The following is a 21,202-nucleotide window of genomic DNA, read 5'->3' as shown; positions in this document are numbered from 1 at the left end:
TGTGGGCGGGGCTCCGAGCGCGAGAAAGTGTCAGAGAGTCTCTGGTCTTCCGCTCTAAGCTGTGTGTGGCGGCCATTTTACCAGAGACCTATTTATAGTGTGCACGGATGGTTCCTATGTCTCCCTGCCTGTGTGACGGGGAAAGTGAGGAGCCTGCGGCATCGTGTGGGTGTGATAGTGGGCCTTAGAGGAGAAGGTACATGGGGTGAGCAGCCTGTAGTGTGTGTGGTCCAGGGCTCTCCTGGCTTGTAGGCTACATCGCTGCTGGCACAGCTTGGGGCAGGCTTTAACCCTTTAGTGTCTACACCTGAATGCGCCACCACTTTGTTTTCTTTGCTTCTGCTTTTCAGCAGTCGTAAAGTTGTATTTTCCATAGCTGCGCCTGTGTGAGGTTCTGTGTTATATTAGGCTATGTGCCCACAATGCAGAAATGCTCCGTATTTTTTCTGAGCGTTTCTGCATCTCCCTGGCAGAAAAAAAACGCATGCGGATTGTACATGCGGATTGTACATGCGGATTGTACATGCGGATTGTACATGCGGATTGTACATGCGTTTTTCCTGCCAGGGACATGCGGATGTGAAGCGTTCTTCACTTGCATTTCTGCATGCGGGTGTCAAGCGCTTTCCAAGCAATTTTAGCATCACTTGGAAAGTGCTTGTGACAACTAGGTCACACTATATAAATCCATGGAAACGGCATGGATTTATATAGTGTGACCCGAGAGAATGGTAAAAAATAAACCTATACTTACCTTCCGATGGCCCCTGCAGTCTTGCTGCGCTCCTGTGCTGGCTGCCGGCAGATCGCGGTACGCTGTACTGAGGGACCTGCCGTCACATGACTGTGACATCACCGCAGGTCCTTCAGTCCTGCGCGATCTGTCAGCAGCCAGCACAGGGAAGGAGTCCGGGGGCCGTCGGAAGGTGAATATAATCTTTATTTTTTATTTTATTCTTTTTTTTAACATCTTTTAATGGTACCTGGGTGTGGAGGAGAGTCTCCTGTCCTCCATACCTGGGTACCATCCGCACATTAGAACGCGCCAATTACGCAAGTACAGATTATTATTATTATTATTATTTATTATTATAGCGCCATTTATTCCATGGCGCTTTACATGTGATAGGGATATACATAACAAAAGCATTTACATAATCTTAACAAAACGAGTCAGCGACTGGTACAGGAGGAGCGAGGACCCTGCCCGCGAGGGCTCACAGTCTACGAGGGATGGGTGAGGATACAGTAGGTGAGGGTAGAGCTGGTCGTGCAGTGGTGTTTACTGCAGGTTGTAGGCTTGTCGGAAGAGGTGGGTCTTCAGGTTCCTTTTGAAGGTTTCCACGGTCGGCGAGAGTCTGATATGTTGGGGTAGAGAGTTCCAGAGTAGGGGGGAAGCACGGGAGAAATCTTGTATACGAGTGTGGGAGGAGGAGATAAGAGGAGAGTAGAGCAGGAGATCTTGTGAGGATCGGAGGTTGCGTGCAGGTAAGTACCGGGAGACTAGGTCACAGATGTATGGGGGAGACAGGTTGTGGATGGCTTTGTATGCCATGGTTAGAGTTTTGAACTGAATTCTCTGGGCAATAGGGAGCCAGTGAAGGGATTGACAGAGAGGAGAGGCCGGGGAATAGCGGGGGGACAGGTGGATTAGTCGAGCAGCAGAGTACAGATGCAGTCTTGCGGAATTGGCACGTTCTAATGCAAGTCAATGGTGGCGAAAACGCAGCGCTTCAGCAAAACTAATGGACATGCTGCGGATTTTTGAGCGCAGCATAAACGCTGCGGAAAAATCCGCATCATGGGCATTGAAAGTGCGGAATTGCATTGGAGACCATGTGGGAAGGTTTACCAAGCGTTTCCCAAGAGTTTACGCTGCAGAAATTCCACAGCGTAAACGCTTGAAAAACGCACCGTGGGCACACAGCCTTACTGTATTTTTAGTCTGTCTTGGGGCACATGTAAATGGCTGGGTAATTCATGTAACCTTTCTCTGATGAAGAAAAAAATACATACATACATACATACATACATACATACATACATACATACATACATACATACATAGTGGTCCAAAAGTAGGTGGACAGAAAGTGTAATAAGGTTATGAAGGGGGAGATTTATCAAACATGATGTAAAGTGAAACTGGCTCAGTTGCCCTTAGCAACCAATCAGATTCCACTTTTAATTCCTCACAGACTCTTTGGAAAATGAAAGGTGGAATCTGAGCCAGTTTCACAGATCTAGTTTTCACAGATAGATTCCCCCCCCCCCCCCCAAAAGGTGTTTTTAGCCCAGAAGAAGACATGTTTGTTTAGTTGTAGGCTTGTAGCCCAAAAGTGGCCTGTTAGGCAGAGTAGTTGCCCATCAGGGGGAGGTTACTTTGCCATAGTTGATGGGCACACATGAATTGGCCAATTTATGCGCTAAAAACCTTCGTTTTTTTTGTAAGTACTTGTTGCTGAGCAAAACAGTTTAGATCTAATATTTTAATTGTTAAGATGTATCTTGGCCATATGGAGTGCTGCTGCATTCTTTAGAGAGAGATACAACCTGCAAGGTCATGGCAGGCTGTAAGCTGGTTTGAAGAGATGGGTCTTCAGGTTCCGTCTGAAGGATCCAAATGTGGAGGCTAATCGGACGTGTTTGACACCAAAATATTCTGTTGAATGAATTCTCCAGGCTGTCATTTGTCGTGTGGACACCTGATGTGTAGGTTTTTCTTTTTTTCTTGCAGTAATCAGGGCTGTGGAGTTGGTATAAAATGGACTGACGCCGACTCCTAAAATATATAATAAATTGGGTACAGTAATTCAATGCAGTTTGTGGGGAATATTTTTTCATAAGAATTTGGGAAAGTTATGAAATGTCCTATAAATGTCTGTCCTATTCCTGATCTAAGGGTCTAGACTTTTAACTGACATGAATCTGTGCTACAGTAAATTTATCACTTAAACATGAGCCATGTATGAGGGAGTCGTGGAGTTGGTGTCATGGAAATTGAGGAGCCAGAGGTTTGGCTTACCGACTCCACATCCCTGGTTGTTGTTTTGTGCATCCACACGACCCCAGTTACAGGGGAAACCAGCCTCTGGCTGTGAGCATCCCAACGGCTCTTCTATGTCAGGCAGAGACTTGGGGAACATGTAATTGCCAAGTCCTACAGAAACATAGACAATGCCAATGCCTCTGTTCGCACTCAGCGAGATCGATGCAGCCGGTAAATGAGACCACCGAAGGGGCAATAAACCGCGTCTGTCTTCTCCTCGGGTCCGTGCATTTGCCTGACAGTCGGGGATAGGACCTGCTGCTGCTAGTTTGCAGAAACTTCAACTCGCACCATAAATTTAGAATGCTTCAGGGTTGAAGCCCAGGACTAAATTTATGGCATTTGGTCAATATCGGGTTAATCTACATATTGAGTTTCAGATATTTTGTTCCTGTTTACCCCAGCCATCCCTTACTGTAGGGGCAGATGCAGAGAGATGGAAATGTGCAGATTTTTTTTAGGTTATATGAACAGGGTTTTGTTTTTTTTTTTTTATTTATTCCAGAAAATGGCAAATCAGATTAAAGACAAAGAAGCGCTGCAGAGGCTCAACTTTCTTTACCAGGTGAGACTGGTGAATTTCTCCATACATGGCACGTTCAGTAGCAACCAATGGGGGGGTAAAAAAAAATCAATGGGTGCTAGAGGGCTGGATTACTGCTAATTTGATAAGTGTTTGTCACAGGTCATTCATTTCTTCCTGATGATACAATTTCTAATCTTTGTCGTTTCCTCTCACCCCCACACTCCAAGATCCATAATTGTTCTTTTTCCTCTTGTCGATGTAGCTGTATGAGGGCCTGATTTTTGTTGGACAAGTTGTAGTTTTGAACAACGCCATTCTGTATAATGTATAGAAAATTGGGGGTTCCAAGTGCAGTGACATTGTGAAACAGATACTGAAAATAAACAGTTTGTGGTGCCCCTGCGGGTCCAGTCGCCACAGAGGTACTGCATCTCAGCCAGAGGTGTGGTACCCCACTCTGGGGTAAGGAGGGAGCACTACCCGGGACCCACACACCTACATCCAACACCACATCACTCCAGTAGGGAAGGGCGAGATTGCTCCTGAGGGAGAGCACAGTCCCTGTCCAGAGGGGGAAACTAGGTAGAGGAGGTGGGTGGAGGAAGTAGTTTAGGGGAGCACTGAAGGAAGGCCTGAAGGTAGAGGGGACCACGTAGTAACAGTTGGTGATGTGGGTCACATGACAGGTAGTATAAAAAGACTGGTAGAAAGATCTAGAAAGGCAGTTAGTCAGTCAGAGCATCTCTAAATGCTGTAGCTAAAAACCACACATTCGCTGAAAAGGAGACCATATAGGTCCAAGGGAACAGAGAGGACGTCGCCCGACAAGGCCACCGGCTCTGGACACTGTGTGTGAGACGCAGGGCAGGAGGGCGAGAGCCAGCGCAGAGAGATGACCCGGGAAGATGCGCAAGGAGGGGTCCTGATCAAGTGCACCCAAGTTATGAGAGTTGGCTGGATCACTTCCCCAGAAGACACAGGACTAGGTGGGCTGTTATAACCTGGCTAGCAGTTGTAACCATCTCTGCTGCGTCACCAACAGCCCCTGTGGATCTGAACAGGGGGGGGGGGGGCAGCTGCCCCACGGTTGGTAACCCCTTCCAGACCGCATTGCATGCATGGGCGTAACAGTGGCATAGGTAAATCACATGTCTGTCCATGTTTTCATCAGATTTTTATTTTTTTTCTCTATCTGATAGTAATATTTTGTGCAAATCATATCCTGTAAAGATGCCGGATGGAGCTCAGAATCATTGCCCTTGTTGGGCCTAAGGAACCCCAATCTGACCCTGTACACATCTCAGTAGCTTTATTACTGCAGGTTTTTTTATTAATGGACTATGTAACCTTCCTTTTTTTTCACTCCCCCCAGGCTGCACATTGTGTTTTAGCTGCAAACCCTGAGAATGTGGAACTCGCTCGATTTTACTGTCATACAGAAAAAACCATTGGCAAGCGTTTAGTTTTAAGACAGTAAGTTTTATTTTCCCTTTGGGAGTATACCTTCTGATAAAGACCTAGTGCTTAATCACGTTTTATGGGAATCACATATTGCATACTTTTAGTTGTGTTTTTTACTCTTCCATTTCTATGCTAATCTCAGAATATCTCTGGCATGTGATAGACTGGTCAGATGCTTTCATCAATGACGGTCCAATGGTCACTGAAACAAAGCAGTAAAAGACTTAGATATTGGTACCTGACAGGCTTGTCTACCTGCAACTCTGCACTAGCTTAGTAGTGTGAATCCCAGAGATTCACCTAGTTGAATATTATGTCTTTTTTATTTTATTTTTATTTTTTTTGACCCATCCATTGGGGTAAAAGGTCACCGATATAAATTATTGGATCACAATACCTTTTGAATCTTCACTTTGGCAACCTGACAACATACCAGTCTTAAACGATAAGATGATGTACACTTGAGTTAAGGCCCCCATACACATTAGACTTGGGTCAGTCAATATATCTGCTAGCTCATCTGACAGTCTGTGTATGGAAGCACTGGCCAACTGATCATTGAGCATGTCCAGTTTCAGACTGCCAATTTCTTTGTTCACCTTGAAATATGTCGCCGGCAGGGTTATTTGTTGGCAAATTTCTCATAGACAGCATGAGCACTCAGCCAAGTGTGGACTCCTGTGTATGGGAGAGATGGCTGTCAGCCGATGCATGGTTTGCTGACGGCCATCTAATGTGTATGGTCCACTTTACTATTGAGTTGTTAATGTTTGAGACTATTCCTGTTGATATGGGGTGCAACAGTTTTTTTTTCTGTGTAATTTCAATGTGCTAAAGATGAGTTTTTGATCATCTAGTTACACCCCCCCCCCCGGTGCCTAATCGGACCATGTGTGAACTCAATGACTGGGCTATTTATGGCATCTGCATGTAACAGCAGCTTAATGACTGCCCCCAGCCAGGCTCCACTGTGATAACTATTAGTGATGAGCGCAAGTGCTCGTTACTCATTTGCCGAGGATGCTCGGGTATGCAGGGATTGCACGTGTTTGTCAGGCAATCCCCGCATGTCTTGTGGCTGTTGACAGCAAAGGGGACTCTAACATGTCACTCGAGCACCTGCGATACTCTATGCATACCCGAGCATCCTGGGCAAACTCAAGTAACGAGCCCTTGCGCTCATCACTAATAACTACTATTGGGTTGGGTAATTTATTCTAATTTTTTTTTTTTTTTTTGCTGCACCGTATATATTAAATAATAATATTCCTTCTATAAGCAGCTTGACTTATTCAGTGCTTTATTTGTAGTTCTCAACCACAGGAGCTAAAGGAGATGGTGACTTCTGCCATGCCAGTTTATATATGGACTGCTACATCTAACTAACTAATCATTTGCACATTCACCTTTTTCTAGGGATCCATCAATAAAAAGAACAATTTGCAAGAGATGCAGCTCTCTCCTACTTTCTGGCATCACTTGTACTGTGAGACAGAGAAGTAAGTGGGCTAGGTGGGGGTTTTCTTCTACTCCTCTTCTATACATGTTGTTTTCTTTCAAGATCAACTGACTTCCTCCTATAATGTCGAGTGTAGGTGACCACTCTTGTCCATTAGCTTAGTCTCATGTCCAATCTGCAGGCGCTGTATTATAGTGCAGGAGGAGAGAAGTAGATTGTACAGTTTTATTAGAAAAGAATGAATATAACCTGTGTGTTATTTATTTAAACCCCTGCGCTTTATGGGATTAGGTCCTATCAGTGACTGACAGCTACCCCTGTATGTAAATCTGTAAAGAAAGCTGTCAGTCATTGATGGGACTGCCCACTGGACCGAAAATCCCAGAAAGGTTTAAATGATTAAAACACAGGCTACACTGGATGTTTTCTCACAAAACTGTATATCTATCTTCTCAGGGGCAACCAAAAAAATTGTGTTATTACATTGTTAAATTAATCATTTCATTGTGCAACATTCAATTTAAGGCTTTATTCATATCACATTTTGTCTCACCATTATCAGAATATTCATCTCAAATTAAAAAGGAAAAAAGTGTACTCTGCAGTAACCATAGACTGCTGTGTGGTAAAAGTGTTTCTTTTTGGAAGTTACTGTCTTAGTAACTTTTTTTATTATTACGTAATATTAAAAGATCCAATGTTTTATACCCATTACGAAAATAAATGAAACCATTACCTTTTCAATGCAGAACATCGAGGACAGAGTCTAACAATAATTCGATGTCTTAGCTGTGGTGTTACTAAACGCTTCCTAAATAATCCAAACTACAAGCTATGGAGTGAGCAGCCAGAGGCATTATTGGAAAACCAACCAAAACCAGGTACAATCACTTTCAGAGGCCTTACTCTAAGGGCACAGTCAGACGATTGTATAAATTGGACAGGAATTGTAACTCTGCGCACGCTCTGGTCGGAAGAGCTGCCGGCCAGTCTGGGCATTGCGTTACGATCTCTCCGATTTATATGGTCGCCTGACTGGTGCCCTAAAGGGAATCTGTCAGGAAGAACTTCTGCTTAAATCTAAAAGTAGATGTTGTTACACTGAAAAGATCAATACCTTTCTTGTAGAAATCTGCTATTATCCCCTTACCGATACTCGCCGTACATGTTATATTCCACGTCAGCGCCAAGATGATAAATGTATCTCATTGGAATTTGTTTTTAAAAAGTAATGTGTTTCTTACTGAAGTCAGCTGCTCTGCGCCAGCTCTTGTACTCAAGTATTTCTCCACATTAATGATCACAATGAGTACTTGTGTTACTATTTCTTTTGAAATACCCTGTGCAGCCATCCAGTGAGTATAGGGGCTGGTCGTACAGGATCTTTTCTTCATGTTATCATCTCTAAACAAGCAGAATGTTTGTACTTTATTGTAATAAAGGGACAGAATATGAGCAGTTGCTGACAAAGTCAAAGCATCTGGATTGCAGAGATTTTTGGGTGTCTGCACTTTTGATGATTTTTGTGCAGATATTTGTTTGATGACTTGGGTATAAGTAACAGGTATTGACACTGCATGTTGAATTTTCACAATGTGCCTAATGTCTCCTCACTGGAGATCTGAGTCTGGCCAAATACATAATAGACCCAAGTCACCAAGCAGTTTTCTGGCAGAAAACTGCTTGAAGTGTAGCAAAAATTTTTGGAATGGTGCATAAAAATAAAAAGTGTGACTTTTGTCATTTTCATTCCAGCTTGGTAAAATCCATCACATTTTTGAAATGTAGGTGCAGCTTACTTAAGAGGGGATGTGGCTGACAAATTCATCATAATTTATGCAAAAAAAAATGTGGGTAATTTATGATAAAAATGTCCTCCAATACCAAACTGGAGGACATTTCCTGACACTGGCTGGTGGCAGCCGAAGATGCACACGCTTCTTTATGAATTTGTCATGCATTTTCATCGCTCCCACTGCATCAAGACTGGCATAAAAACACCAGACTTGATGAATGGGGCCAGTAAAGTCTTAATTCTTCCTTCAAGTTGAAGATCCAAAAGTGTGAAAATTGTCCTGACAGTAAGGGTTAGTTCTTCCATTGTTGTGCAGGATGGAAGGAATTCCCAAACAGAATAAATTAATTAATCATTGTTGTGTTAATATTTTGTTCCTAGATACTGGATCTCAGCACAATTTGCCAAAAGAGAAGGGATCATCTGCCATAATAGAAAATACCAACAAGATGGCCGCCTAACAAAAAAACTACTCTCTGGTTGTAATGTGGCTGTGAATGGATACTTTCTCTTAAGTTGAATGATCTAAATTTCTGCTTGGGGCACATTTTGGTTGTAGAAATTAAAACTGGACATGGACGTCATGCATAAGCTAGAGCACGGATAAACTGCAATGACAAACGCTTTAATTTTCCAACTTCCACTTGCACAATTGGGCCACGGCCCTGCTATCAGTATTTGGTCAGTATTCGGTCAGTATTTTTTCTCAGGAGTGGGAGCCAAAACCAGGAGTGGATGATAAATGCAGAATTGGTGATGTGTTTCTATTATAACTTTTCTCTGATTTGTTCCTCGCCTGGTTTTGGCTCCCACTTCTGGGAAAAAATACTGATCAAATACTGATAATGGGGCCATGGCCTAAGTCCTTATCTGGTTGTTAAACCCACTGCTTCCTTTTACTAGTTCATACTGTAAAGTATGAGTGACAATTACTTTATTATGGAAGATGCATGCTTACTGTGAATATACAATTTTTTTTTTTCTATAAAATGCAATGTTTTATATTGTGAAAAGTTGTATAAATTGTCAAAATAAACTTAAACAACTGTATTCTCCAATGCTGGTTACAACTTTCCATATTTCTTAAGAGGCCTGTCATCATGCCATCATATTTTCCTAGTGAGGTCAGCTGATCAGTAACCTCATGCAAACCAATTCCTGCGTCTGCGTCTTCGCCATCTTGGATCCTAATGTAAGGTGTGTGTTGTGGTTGGTGTGTGGGTTTTTTTTTTTTTTTTTTTTTTTTTTTCCCCCCTCTCGCTGTCTAAAATTATTCTATATTCCTATTGGCTTATGTGTACTTAAAAGATGGCTTCATCGGACATAATACCCTGCCCCAGATGAAGCATGTTCTGTGAAAACTGCCTCGGGTGAAGTGGACACTTTGTATCCCCAATTTTGGTTGGTGTAATGCCTGTGAATTTGTGTTTGATCTCTTGGCTATCATAATTATCCCGTCTTTATATGGTATATGTAACGCACGCACGCGCGCTTATTTTTCTCAAGTACTGTTCAGTCTTTATAGCTGCTAGATAATGGTATGCATATTTAGACATATTCCTTTTAGTTTGGGACTTTGTCTTGAATTGTTTTGATTTGACTGTGTTACTAGTTCTATATGTGGCCAGCCTTACACCTATATAGGGTTTCTCAATACGCCTTCCACGACAGCATTGGAGGATGTTGTCCACGCCCTATTGGGGGACAGGAACAGAGAGAGTTTAAAAGCCCCTCCCCACCGTCAATCCCCAGTGTTTTCCTGTCCTCCTTGGGTCATGAAGAGATCCTGCAGGGCTGCGCTGTATTCTTACCTGTGGGGCCGGGCAGTGGTCAGTCGGGGTGCTCCCTCCTCCCTCCTTGCTGCTCCCCTTTGGGGACCACTGTGGCTTCCTGCGCCCCACAGAGGGTAAAGCAAGCCAGGGGATCGTTCATGCCGGAGGCCGCTCCTGCTCTCCGGCATCTCCTCTTTCCTGGCGGCCTGGGGAGCGCGGACTTCGCCACGTGCACGGGGCATCCCCGTGCGCGCACCAGAAGTGGCGTCGCCGCGCGCGCCGGAGGTGACGCGCCGTGGGCCCTGCCGGGCCAGAGCAGCTGTCCTGTCCAATACTGCTCACCGTGCACTATGGCTCAAAACATGGAGTGGGGACTTCACGTCTAAAGTTAAGCTCTGTTCCATTCCAAGGAAAGTATGTATTTGGCCCAGCCCTGGATGAAATCCTGGAAAAGGCTTCGGACAGGAAGAAAACCCTTCCCGAACAGAAACAGGCTAAGAAACTTTCCTTTCAGCCTTCCCAAAGTCACCCCTCACAGTATAGAGGAAAGGGAAAATCTGGGTGCTGGAGCTATCCTAAAGGCGGCAGGGGCCGCAACATCCTTGTACCCCAGCAACAACACCAGCAGCAGGACAGGCAATGATTTGGTCCGTGTAGGGGGACATCTCTCGAATTTCTTTCCCCAGTGGCGGGCAATATCTTCCTGCCAGTGGATCCACAATACCATCGAGGAGGGTCTTCTATTGGAATTCGAGAGTCGCCCCCCTCAGATCCTGAGGATCATGTCCCTTCCTTCTCGGGGGGACTCAGGAACTCCTTTTGTTCGCCCTAAAAAACCTTCTGAATTCGGGAGTGGTGTCTATGATCCCTCCTGGCCAGGAGGCGACGGGTCACTACTCAAAAATATTCCTAATATGGAAATCATCAGAGACCTCACGCATCATAATCAACCTGAAGTCCCTAAACCATCACATCAAATACAGACAATTCAAGATGGAGTCTATAAAATCAACTATTCCCCTAATAGGGAAAGACTTCGTCATGGCGACCATAGATTTAAAAGATGCGTACTACTATGTGCCGATTCATCCGTCCCACAGGAAGTTCCTGCGGTTTGCAGTCCTCAGGGACAATATAACAGTTCATTACCAGTACAACTTACTGCCCTTCGGCATCTCTTCAGCACCCCGGGTGTTTACGAAGATTGTGGCAGAAGTCATTGCACTCATCCAGAAACAGGGCGTCTGCCTAATTCCATACTTGGACGACATGTTGATTGAGAGTTGCTACTGAATGAGCGACAATCTTCACGTCTCTATAACCTTAAAAACCCTTCGATCATTAGGTTGAGTTCCAAACCTAAAAAAGTCGGAACTCCTCCTTTCATCAAGGAGGAAGTTCCTTGGGTGTCTTACTGGACTCCAACAAACAGATGTCCTTTCTACCATTGGAGCATCAGACAGCTCTCAGATCCAAAATCTCAAATTTCAGACACCAAGAGAATCCAACGTAGAGAGCGACAATGTCTGTATTGGGGTCTATGACAGCCTGTATCCAGTTGGTGTTGTGGGTCCAGGCCCACTCAAGGCCCCTCCAGGATCATATCCTAAGATACTGGAACAGACAAAGGGACTCGCTAAACAAACGGTGCAGGACCCCCGGTCGGATAAAAGCTTCTCTTTCTTGGTGGCTAAGCTCCTGAAATCTTCAGAGGGGGATTTCTGTGACCCATGACCCTCTAATTACAGTGACTACCGACGCCAGTTTACGAGGCTGGGGAGCTATGGTGGCCCAGATTCCTTTTCAAGGCAGATGGAGTCCCGAGATCAGTGCTAGATCTTCCAACTTCAGGGACCTAATGGCGGTAGAAAAAAGCGTTCAGAGCGGCAGTCAACCTAATCCAGGGTTCTCACATCAAGATTCTCTCGGACAACGTGACTACAGTTGCCTTCCTTCGTCATCAAGGAGGTACAAAGGTACACAGCCTAAAAGAGATTGCAGGCCGAATATTTTTTGGGGCAGAACAACATATCCTATCACTTTCAGCAATCCACCTGAAAGGCTCAAACAACGTTCAAGCAGACTTTCTAAGCAGGAATGATATCCAGCCAGGAGAATGGCACCTGAATCATCATATTTTCCAGTCACTGGTAGCAAAATGGGGTCTCCCCGAGGTAGATCTCTTTGCCAGTCGGTTAAACGCAAAACTTCCCCTCTTCTTTTGAGTGGACAGACGAGACAATGCCATGAATTTGGACGCACTACCCCATCCCTGGCATTTCAAGCTGGTCTATGCATTTCCTCCAATACCGCTGATAGCAAGAACCATCCAGAAAGTCAGGTTAGAGAGAGTGGCAACAATTCTGGTGGCCCCTCTGTGGGCCAAAAGGCCTTGGTTCGGGGTCATCACAGAACTCTGCCTAGAGGGTCCGGTGATACTACCACAGGTCAACAACCTTCTCTCTCAAGGGCCCCTGTTCCATCCCAATCCTCAGTGGCTAAACCTGGCAGCCTGGTTACTGAAGCCGAGATTTTAAGATCCAAAGGTCTCTCGGAAAAAGTTATAAAAAATTCTTCAACAGAGTAGGAAGCCAGTAACCAATGCAATATACGGCAAAATATGGAAAAAATTCCTATCATGGTACACCCCGGACATTCCTGATACCTCACCTCCCAACATTGCTCGGATCCTTGATTTTCTACAGCGTGGATTGGAGTTGGGTCTCAAACCCAGCACTCTTAAGATGCAGATTTCAGCCCTAAGTTCCATATTCGACCAGGATTTGGCCTCTCATAGGTGGATCAAGAGATTCATAATTTCTGCACTCAGACTTCACCCAAGAATTCAGTCTCAAATCCCATCCTGGGATCTAAACGTGGTACTCAAGGGTTTAACTCTCTCTCCCTTTGAGCCTCTATCCTCTAGCACAATACAGACTCTCTCCCATAAGACTGCCTTCTTAGTAGCCATCACTTCAGCACGGAGAGTAGGAGAACTACAGGCCCTTTCTATCAGAGAACCTTACATGAATGTGACCGAGGATAGAATTACGCTTTGCCTGGACCCTTCCTTTCTCCCAAAGGTAGTTACGGATTTCCATCGTTACCAGGAAATCATCCTTCCCTCCTTCTGCCAGAATCCTTCCAATCCAAAGGAAGCAGGGTTCCTCCTTCTAGATGTCCGCCGAGCTGTCCTTTTATTATCTTCAACAAACTGAGTCTTGGAGATTGGATGGGAACCTATTTATACAGCACTCAGGGCAGAACAGAGGAAGGAAGGCAGCTAAATCCACTATAGCAAACTGGATCAAAAAGGCAATTGGGGAAGCCTATAACAACCAACAAATGAATCCACCGATTGCCTTAAAGGCCCATTCTACCAGATCCACATCAACTTCATGGGCCGAAAGAGTGGTGCTTCTACTGAGCAGTTTTGCAGGGCAGCTACATGGTCTTCCCTTCATACGTTTTCCAAACATTATATATTAGACTTATCATCCACTAGGGATTTAGCCTTTGGTAGGAAAGTCCTACAAGCTATTGTCCCTCCCTAATAAAATATCGTTGGTATTCCTCCAATGCTGTCGTGGAAGGCGTATTGAGAAAATGGAATTAGTCCTTACCGGTAATTCGGTTTCTAGAAGCCTTCCACGACAGCACGAATTTCCCTCCCTATGTATTCCATATAACTGTCAGGTAACCATTTTTCCAGGTGATCTTGGTAAACCCTGTGGATTGGGGAGGGGCTTTTAAATTCTCTATGTTCCTGTCCCCCAATAGGGCGTGGACAACATCCTCCAATGCTGTCGTGGAAGGCTTCTAGAAACTGAATTACCGGTAAGGACTAATTCCATTTTCTGGTTGTCCCACCTCTTTTTCACTGTGTGAATTGTTTTTTAAATATTTTTATCTCGTGCCTTTTCAATAGTTTCCTATGTTTAATATTTGCACTACTTGGTCGTGTCCATGCCTCTTCTATAGGTTTGGTGAATGTTCATTGCCTGCGACCTTTATAAATACGCTTTTTTGGAACATATTGGTAATGTTTTGTAAGAGGCCTGATGTGCCATCATATTTTACTGGTATTTTGTGTTTTTATCTATTTATTATAATAACTTTCACTGCTACCAAAAAAAGAAAAAAAAACCTCACCGCTATGAACAGATCTACAAGCTGAGGTGAAACACTGAGGAGGATGTCTCTTCTGTATAACACAGCCATCACCTGCCCTGTATGGAGCGGGCTGAGCTCCTGCCCCTGATAAATGACAGACGGTACTTTTAAATATGTTTTGGTGCAGGGAAAGGATAAAAGGCTGGACAACCCAACCCACAAAGGTTGTACAGGTGTAAAATCCCTGGCTCCCTTTTTTACTAAACTGCACCACACTCTGCTCTATTCACTCCTATGGGGATGAGCTACAATGCCTACGAGATCCCATGGTTAAACGTGTCTCTTACATTAGTATAAAATGGCCAAATCTCAGATTCTTCCCAACAGTTATACTATGCAGAATATTTTGGCTGAGGCGACATGGGGTCCTTGGCCGTGACACACATCTGGCTGCCATAGATTGCAGTAAGCCGATTATTATACCACGTTACATCGTCCTCAACTTGCAAGTCAATGAAAATCCACATCTGTCGGCCTTCTCTATTCCTTTCCTCAGCGGCATCAGTATCTCTTCCATTTTGGGAAAGTTCATACGACAGGATAATTATTGGAGATTTTCATCCAGTAAAATTGGATGATTCTTTTTCTCACTTGTCGTTGTGCAGTCTGTGTGCTATCTAAAAAATATGTTTTCAGCTATTACTTTTCAGGACCATTTCCAGTTTCCTATGTTACAGAATTGCAGTGTATCCATTAAATGGAAGCTGTCCTGTCGCTCTGTATGGTATCCACATTTTTAATTTTTATTTTCTTCACAGACGGCACTCGGACAGGAACTATGGTTCGTCTTCTCTGTCCTTTGGTAGAGCTTTGCTGGCAGTACGAAGCGTGGACCAGGATGGCGGTGTAAGACTTGTACGCGCACGCTGTCTGCGGTGATTAACAAGGACTGAGCGGCTCTGACACTGGAGACTGCCTAAACTTCAATGTGCCATTTGTTACTTTCCTGCTTAGATTTTGCGGCCGTCACATGAAGGGTGGGTTATGGTCAGGGTGAGGCCAGCAGTACTGTAGATTCTGCCATCAGGACACGGTGGCTTTGTCTATGCCATGAGTGGTATATCGGGAGCTTATAGGGTACATGTCTGCACGTTTTACATATGTCTAGGGGCTTGTCCCCCAATATAAATGATACTTTCTAAGAGATCTGACGTGCCAGTCATGAGACTTCTAGTGTAGAAGTCATGTGCAAATAAGGCACTGGCGGTGTCTGTAGTTGGAAGAAGCTATCCAAGAGTACAGACACGCCCCCAATGCACTTCTGGCCTGATTTGCATATGGCTTCTATATTTGATTTCTCATGACCAGTACATCTGATCTCTACAACAAAAAAAAAAATATATTTTTTTTTCCATTGGGGAACGAGCGTCTATACAGCCGTACCACTGTTTCCATATGTAAAACCATACTGCCAGGTTTCCTTTAAAATGACTATGTCCTGGTGGTCTACTCTATATTATAAGAATGTAGACTCTGCATCCATGCCCCCCGTTTGCGTAAGGAACCATAATACACAGGGATGTTCAGAGATATACTTTTTAGATACTGTTGTGTGTAGTACTGACATACTATGCAATTCCATGAGAATCCACCAGGTGGTAGGCTAGAGGGGCTGGAGTACAATGCGCATGGGCAGTTTGTGGTAAGGAAGTCATGCAGAGACACTTTTCGGTTGCCGGGGAGCCGAGAAGCTGCGTGTAACATGGCGGGGGAGGAGATGACACCGTCTCCGGGAGAGTCTACTAACGGATTAGGTAAGTGAAATGCCAGCTTCAGACGCGTCCTCTGCAGGCCATGCTGTTGGTGCGCGGGTCTGTGCGGTACTGACGGTACTCATTAATGTGTTGACGCGGTGACAATAGCGGGCTCAGGGCTGCCGCGCGGGTTCCTGGGAGTTGTGGTTTTTCCAGTTCCACTGTTGTGTGTTGTTGTACGTGACAAAACTACGTTTCCCATAATTCAAGTTCGGGGGCGAGTGACGGTTAAACGGACAGGAGACAAAGCAGACAGATATCATGTATCACGATAGGTTGTATATGAAGCCTATCACCAGCACTACTGCAGCCTCCTGTACAGAGGGCTCCTCCTAATACCTGCCCATTAGTGTGTGGAAGGTCCACAACAATGGCTCCTGGTTCCCCCTGTCCTGACACGGCTGTGTGACATGGCCGCCATGTATGTGTGCAATGGTTGTATATCTCTGCTGTGTGGCTGGTCACATTAGTGCTGAAATCCGTGCTTCTGTCTGTCATCCCCCCTAATACCGCAGACATGGCAGACCCCAGTATAAGCCAATGGGACCATCGTAACTTCAGTTATACATGGAGGTTAAACCAGGATAGCGCCATAAATCAGCGTCTGTATCATGGTGCCACGTTGTATCTGGAGGGAGCAGGTCCTAATAAAGGGCCGCTGTTAACCCTTTACCTCTGTGGTCTATACACATGAGAAGTGATATAATCGGGACATTCCATTCGTAGCTAAGATAATTCTACTTAAGCCCCCCAGTGACCCCCTATCTCCCATGTCACAGAGCCACGATGGGCCTGGAGGTTAGGGCATTGCCTATTTACAATGGCCAAGTAATGCGTGGGTGTCCTAGACCTGCTGGAGCGCTGTGCAGGGTCTTTGTCATTTTGAGGCGTTTTTGCGCCTGCCCTGCTGCTGGCGTCTTTTTTTTTTTTTTTAATTAAACATATAGTATAAAATAGTGACAAATGGTCCGTTAATTACTCTTAGCAGTTTCACGGCTTTTGAAACCTAAAAGAATGTTAAAAAAGCCGGAGCATATGCACAGCAAGTCGTTTTGACATTGTAGTGTATGTCTTCATGGGTTGTTTTTATGTTTTGGTTTTTTTTAGCGCTGTTTCAGGCAGCTTCCCATCTGTGCCCCCACAGAAAGGTTGTGTGCTGTCATTGCAGCCAGGGGCCATAACATTATCCTGATCCTATTAGGTGATAATCGGAAGGATGGCGTCGCACGTCTGTGAGTCATGGGCTCTGTTCACAACTGAGTGGAGTCTCCTGACCTGAGCTGCACCTATCAGATCGTTAGATCGGGTCGGATATTGCGATCTGAGCGTGATTCTTGTGTGACGGACATGTGAGACCAGCCTAACGCTGTGTGTGGTACTGTAGCCATGTGCAGAGGTTTGCCGGTGACCTCATTGGTGACGCAAATGAATTTGCTCAGTTACTTCTGCAGGAGGTGGATGTTGGCGGCACGTGGCTGCCGCACTGTGTGATGCCAGCTCCATACTGACAGCATAAGTTGTGCAGTGTATTATGTAAGCGATTAATGGTCGCATATTCAATCATGTTGATTAACCCCTTCTCATGTATGGACGTAACTGTAAGTCATATGTGTGGAGTGGGGTTTAGTGCTGATCTCCCTCCACATGTGGCAGATGCCAGCCGGTACCTGGCTCTTAACAGCTAACTTCTAAATTAGATGCTGCTGTCAATCATCGACAGCGGCTTTTGCTTGACGTTACTGCCAATGTGCTCATGCGTCGACTCCTGTCGGGCCCTTATTAGAGGGAGCCAATGGGTTACTATGGTAGCCAGTAGTCTGCTGAAGGCCGCTCTTGCTGCCATCTTGGTACTTCTCTGAAGCCCAGCTATATAAAATATATATAGTATAAGCCGCCTGTGATTGGCTGCCACCGTCAGGTGACTTCAGCAGTGAGTCCTCGATGGCGTCACTGATGACATCACCTAGTCGCTGCAGCGGCCTTGTAGCTCCTATAACCGTGGCCACTGAGCGGGCTACGCTGGGTCCAGGTAAGTGACGGTAGGTGAGTATAGCTTGTTTTTAATATACAAATCCTCTAGTAAAATTGTAGACAACCCCTTTAACAGTGACATGAGAATGGGGCTCTGTTCACAAGATAGTTGTGGGTTCCAAAGATATTTGGATATTTCCTATCTGTCTAAAAGGGAATACACCCTAAAGGTTTGGAACAATATATCGTTCTATTGATAGAGAGGACCTGTCTGACCTGATACATTTGTATTCATCATAAAATAACTATTCTGAGGCTTCTATTCTTAGATGTGTTTGTTGTGCTGCTCCTCTGTTATTCCTATAGGATGAATTAATTGAGGAGTGGCTTTTACCAGTTGGGGATGATACTATCCAATCACTGCAGCTAGTGGCCATCTATATAGGGACATACAGTGGGTACAGAAAGTATTTGGACCCATTTAAATTTTTCACTCTTTGTTTCATTGCAACCATTTGGTAAATTCTAAAAAGTTCATTTTTTCCTCATTAAAGTACACTCTGCACCCCATCTTGACTGAAAAAAAACAGAAATGTAGAATTTTTTGCAAATTTATTAAAAAAGAAAAACTGAAATATCACATGGTCATAAGTATTCAGGCCCTTTGCTCAGACACTCATATTTAAGTCACATGCTGTCCATTTCCTTGTGATCCTCCTTGACATGGTTCTACTCCTTCATTGGAGTCCAGCTTTGTTTAATTAAACTGATAGGACTTGATTTGGAAAGGCACACACCTGTCTATATAAGACCTCACAGCTCACAGTGCATGTCAGGCCAAATGAGAATCATGAGCTCAAAGGAACTGCCCAAGGAGCTCAGAGACAGAATTGTGGCAAGGCACAGATCTGGCCAAGGTTACAAAAGAATTTCTGCAGTACTCAAAGTTCCTAAGAGCACAGTGGCCTCCATAATCCTTAAATGGAAGAAGTTTGGGACCACCAGAAGTCTTCCTAGACCTTGCCGTCGAGCCAAACTGAGCAATTGTGGGAGAAGAGCCTTGGTGAGAGAGGTAAAGAAGAACCCAAGATCACTGTGGCTGAGCTCCAGAGATGCAGTAGGGAGATGGGAGAAAGTTCCACAAAGTCAACTATCACTGCAGCCCTCCACCTGTCAGGCCTTTATGGCAGAGTGGGCCGACGGAAGCCTCTCCTCAGTGCAAGACATATGAAAGCCCGTATAGAGTTTGCTCAAAAACACATGAAGGACTCCCAGACTATGAGAAATAAGATTCTCTGGTCTGATGAGACAAAGATACAGCTTAGAATTATCACCAAAAAGTTCTATGTGTGGAGAAAACCAGGCACTGCTCATCACCTGCCCAATACAATCCCAACAGTGAAACATGGTGGTTGCAGCATCATGCTATGGGGGTGTTTTACTGCTGCAGGGACAGGACAACTGGTTGCAATTGAAGGAAACATGAATGCGGCCAAGTGCAAAGATATCCTGGATGAAAACCTCTCCCAGAGTGCTCTGGACCTCAGACTTGGCTGAAGGTTCACCTTCCAACAAGACAATGACCCTAAGCACACAGCTAAAATAACAAAGGAATGACTTCTGAACAACTCTGTGACCATTCTTGACTGGCCCAGCCAGAGCCCTGACCTAAACCCAATTGAGCATCTCTGGAGAGACCTGAAAATGGCAATCCACCAACGTTCACCAACCAACCTGACGGAACTGGTGAGGATCTGCAAGGAAGAATGGCAGAGGATCCCCAAATCCAGGTGTGAAAAACTTGTTGCATCATTCCCAAGAAGACTCATAGCTGTACTAGCTCAAAAGGGTGCTTCTACTCAATACTGAGCAAAGGGTCTGAATACTTATGACCATGTGATATTTCAGTTTTTATTTTTTATAAATTTGCAAAAATTTCTACATTTGTTTTTTTTTTTTCAGTCAAGAAGGGGTGCAGAGTGTACTTTAATGAGAAAAAAATGAACTTTTTAGAATTTACCAAATGGCTGCAATGAAGCAAAGAGTGAAAAATTTAAAGGAGTCTGAATACTTTCTGTACCCACTGTACATGTTGGACAAAGGAACACCCAGTTGTAAATCTACTCAATAATTGAAAGGAAGAATAAAGGAGGATCAGCACAACAGACTTTTAAGAAAAGATGCTCCAGAATATTTTTGTCATGAATACAAGCAGTTCCTAAAACAGCCATGTCAGGAGTGTTGTCAGGTCTTCCTCAGGGTACATGGACTGATACCGATTCTGCTTTATTGCAGTCACCGTAGTGGACCTGTCTGGCCAAGGTCTGCAGAAGCTGAGCCCCATGTTACCATGCAGTGCTGACACTCGAACACTCATTTTGGACAAGAATCAGATCATCAAATTGGAGCACCTAGAGAAATGCAAAAATCTTACCCAGGTTGGTAAATTAGACGCTGCAATAGAAGTTTATAGAGGCATTCACAATCGAATGAGAACGTGTTACAGAGCTTAGTAAATGTAAGACATAATGGCATTGCCACTCTGAAAATCTCTAGCACTTGGGTGGGCAATTAATTTTCACAGGGGCCACATGATAGACTGACTGTTGTGGAGGGCCGAACCCACCAGACAAACGTAATTCTGCTCATTATTGTTTTACTAGATGGTGGCCCGATTCTAACGCATCGGGTATTCTAGAATATGTATGCGGCCGACCGGGCGCGACTAATCAGCGAAGCAGTGTTTAAATGGGTTGTGCACTACTTTAAATTAACCCCCCAATGTATCCCCCTGGGGCCCCTAATGAATTTTGTAATTGCGTCATGTTGTCAATACTGCTTGTGACAACATCGCTGACCACGCACAGCCAGCACGTAATTCGAAGCAGTGTTTTAAATTTCGCGCCAATCAGCAAACCGTGTTAGTGAGGACGGGGGAGCAGCGCTGCCTGTGCGGGTACTTCCGCTGCGAGCAGCCGGGAGATGACCGGCTGGCGCCGGTCATCTCCCGGCTGCATCGCCGCTGACCTCCGTGCAGCAGATGAGCCGCTAACGGCCGCCATCTTGTTCTGAAATCCCACGTCGCTGATTGGCCGCGGCCGGACCAATCAGCGACGTGGGATTTCCTGGATGGACAGACAGACGGGATAAGCCGATTATATAGTAGATAAGGCACATAATGTAGGCAGAGTGCTCACCGTTATCGTTGCTTCAGATTCTCATGTCCGTTTCCATTGGCAGCT

At 44.8% G+C, this 21,202-nt stretch overlaps 2 protein-coding genes across 4 annotated transcripts in view; both read left to right on the top strand.

Moving 5' to 3' along the window:
• The first annotated feature begins 5 nt into the window (after nucleotides 1–5).
• On the top strand, nucleotides 6–9,348 carry RPP21 (ribonuclease P subunit p21). 2 transcript variants are annotated; one of them, XM_073664625.1, is made up of 6 exons: nucleotides 6–196; nucleotides 3,555–3,614; nucleotides 4,948–5,048; nucleotides 6,453–6,535; nucleotides 7,245–7,376; nucleotides 8,672–9,348. In XM_073664625.1, the coding sequence occupies exons 2-6, from the start codon at nucleotides 3,558–3,560 to the stop codon at nucleotides 8,749–8,751; spliced, it is 453 nt and encodes a 150-aa protein (XP_073520726.1). In that variant the 5' UTR covers nucleotides 6–196; nucleotides 3,555–3,557; the 3' UTR covers nucleotides 8,752–9,348. The 2 variants fall into 2 exon arrangements, with proteins under 2 accessions (XP_073520726.1, XP_073520725.1); XM_073664624.1 differs by having other exon boundaries at nucleotides 6–205.
• A 6,482-nt stretch (nucleotides 9,349–15,830) lies between these two features.
• Nucleotides 15,831–21,202, top strand: part of CEP97 (centrosomal protein 97) — a 38,859-nt gene continuing 33,487 nt past the window's right edge. For both annotated transcript variants that reach the window (XM_073664622.1, XM_073664621.1), the window contains exons 1-2: nucleotides 15,831–15,989; nucleotides 20,256–20,398. In XM_073664622.1, coding sequence (XP_073520723.1) covers nucleotides 15,938–15,989; nucleotides 20,256–20,398 — 195 coding nt within the window. In that variant the 5' untranslated portion in view covers nucleotides 15,831–15,937. The remainder of the gene's footprint in view (nucleotides 15,990–20,255; nucleotides 20,399–21,202) is intronic.

The sequence above is a fragment of the Phyllobates terribilis genome, unplaced genomic scaffold, assembly GCF_046119375.1.
Source record: "Phyllobates terribilis strain yellow unplaced genomic scaffold, ASM4611937v1 Scaffold_2__4_contigs__length_985480577, whole genome shotgun sequence".
NCBI lineage: Eukaryota > Metazoa > Chordata > Amphibia > Anura > Dendrobatidae > Phyllobates > Phyllobates terribilis.
Note: the sequence above shows the minus strand (reverse complement) of the source record. Positions and strands in the feature narration are given on the sequence as shown.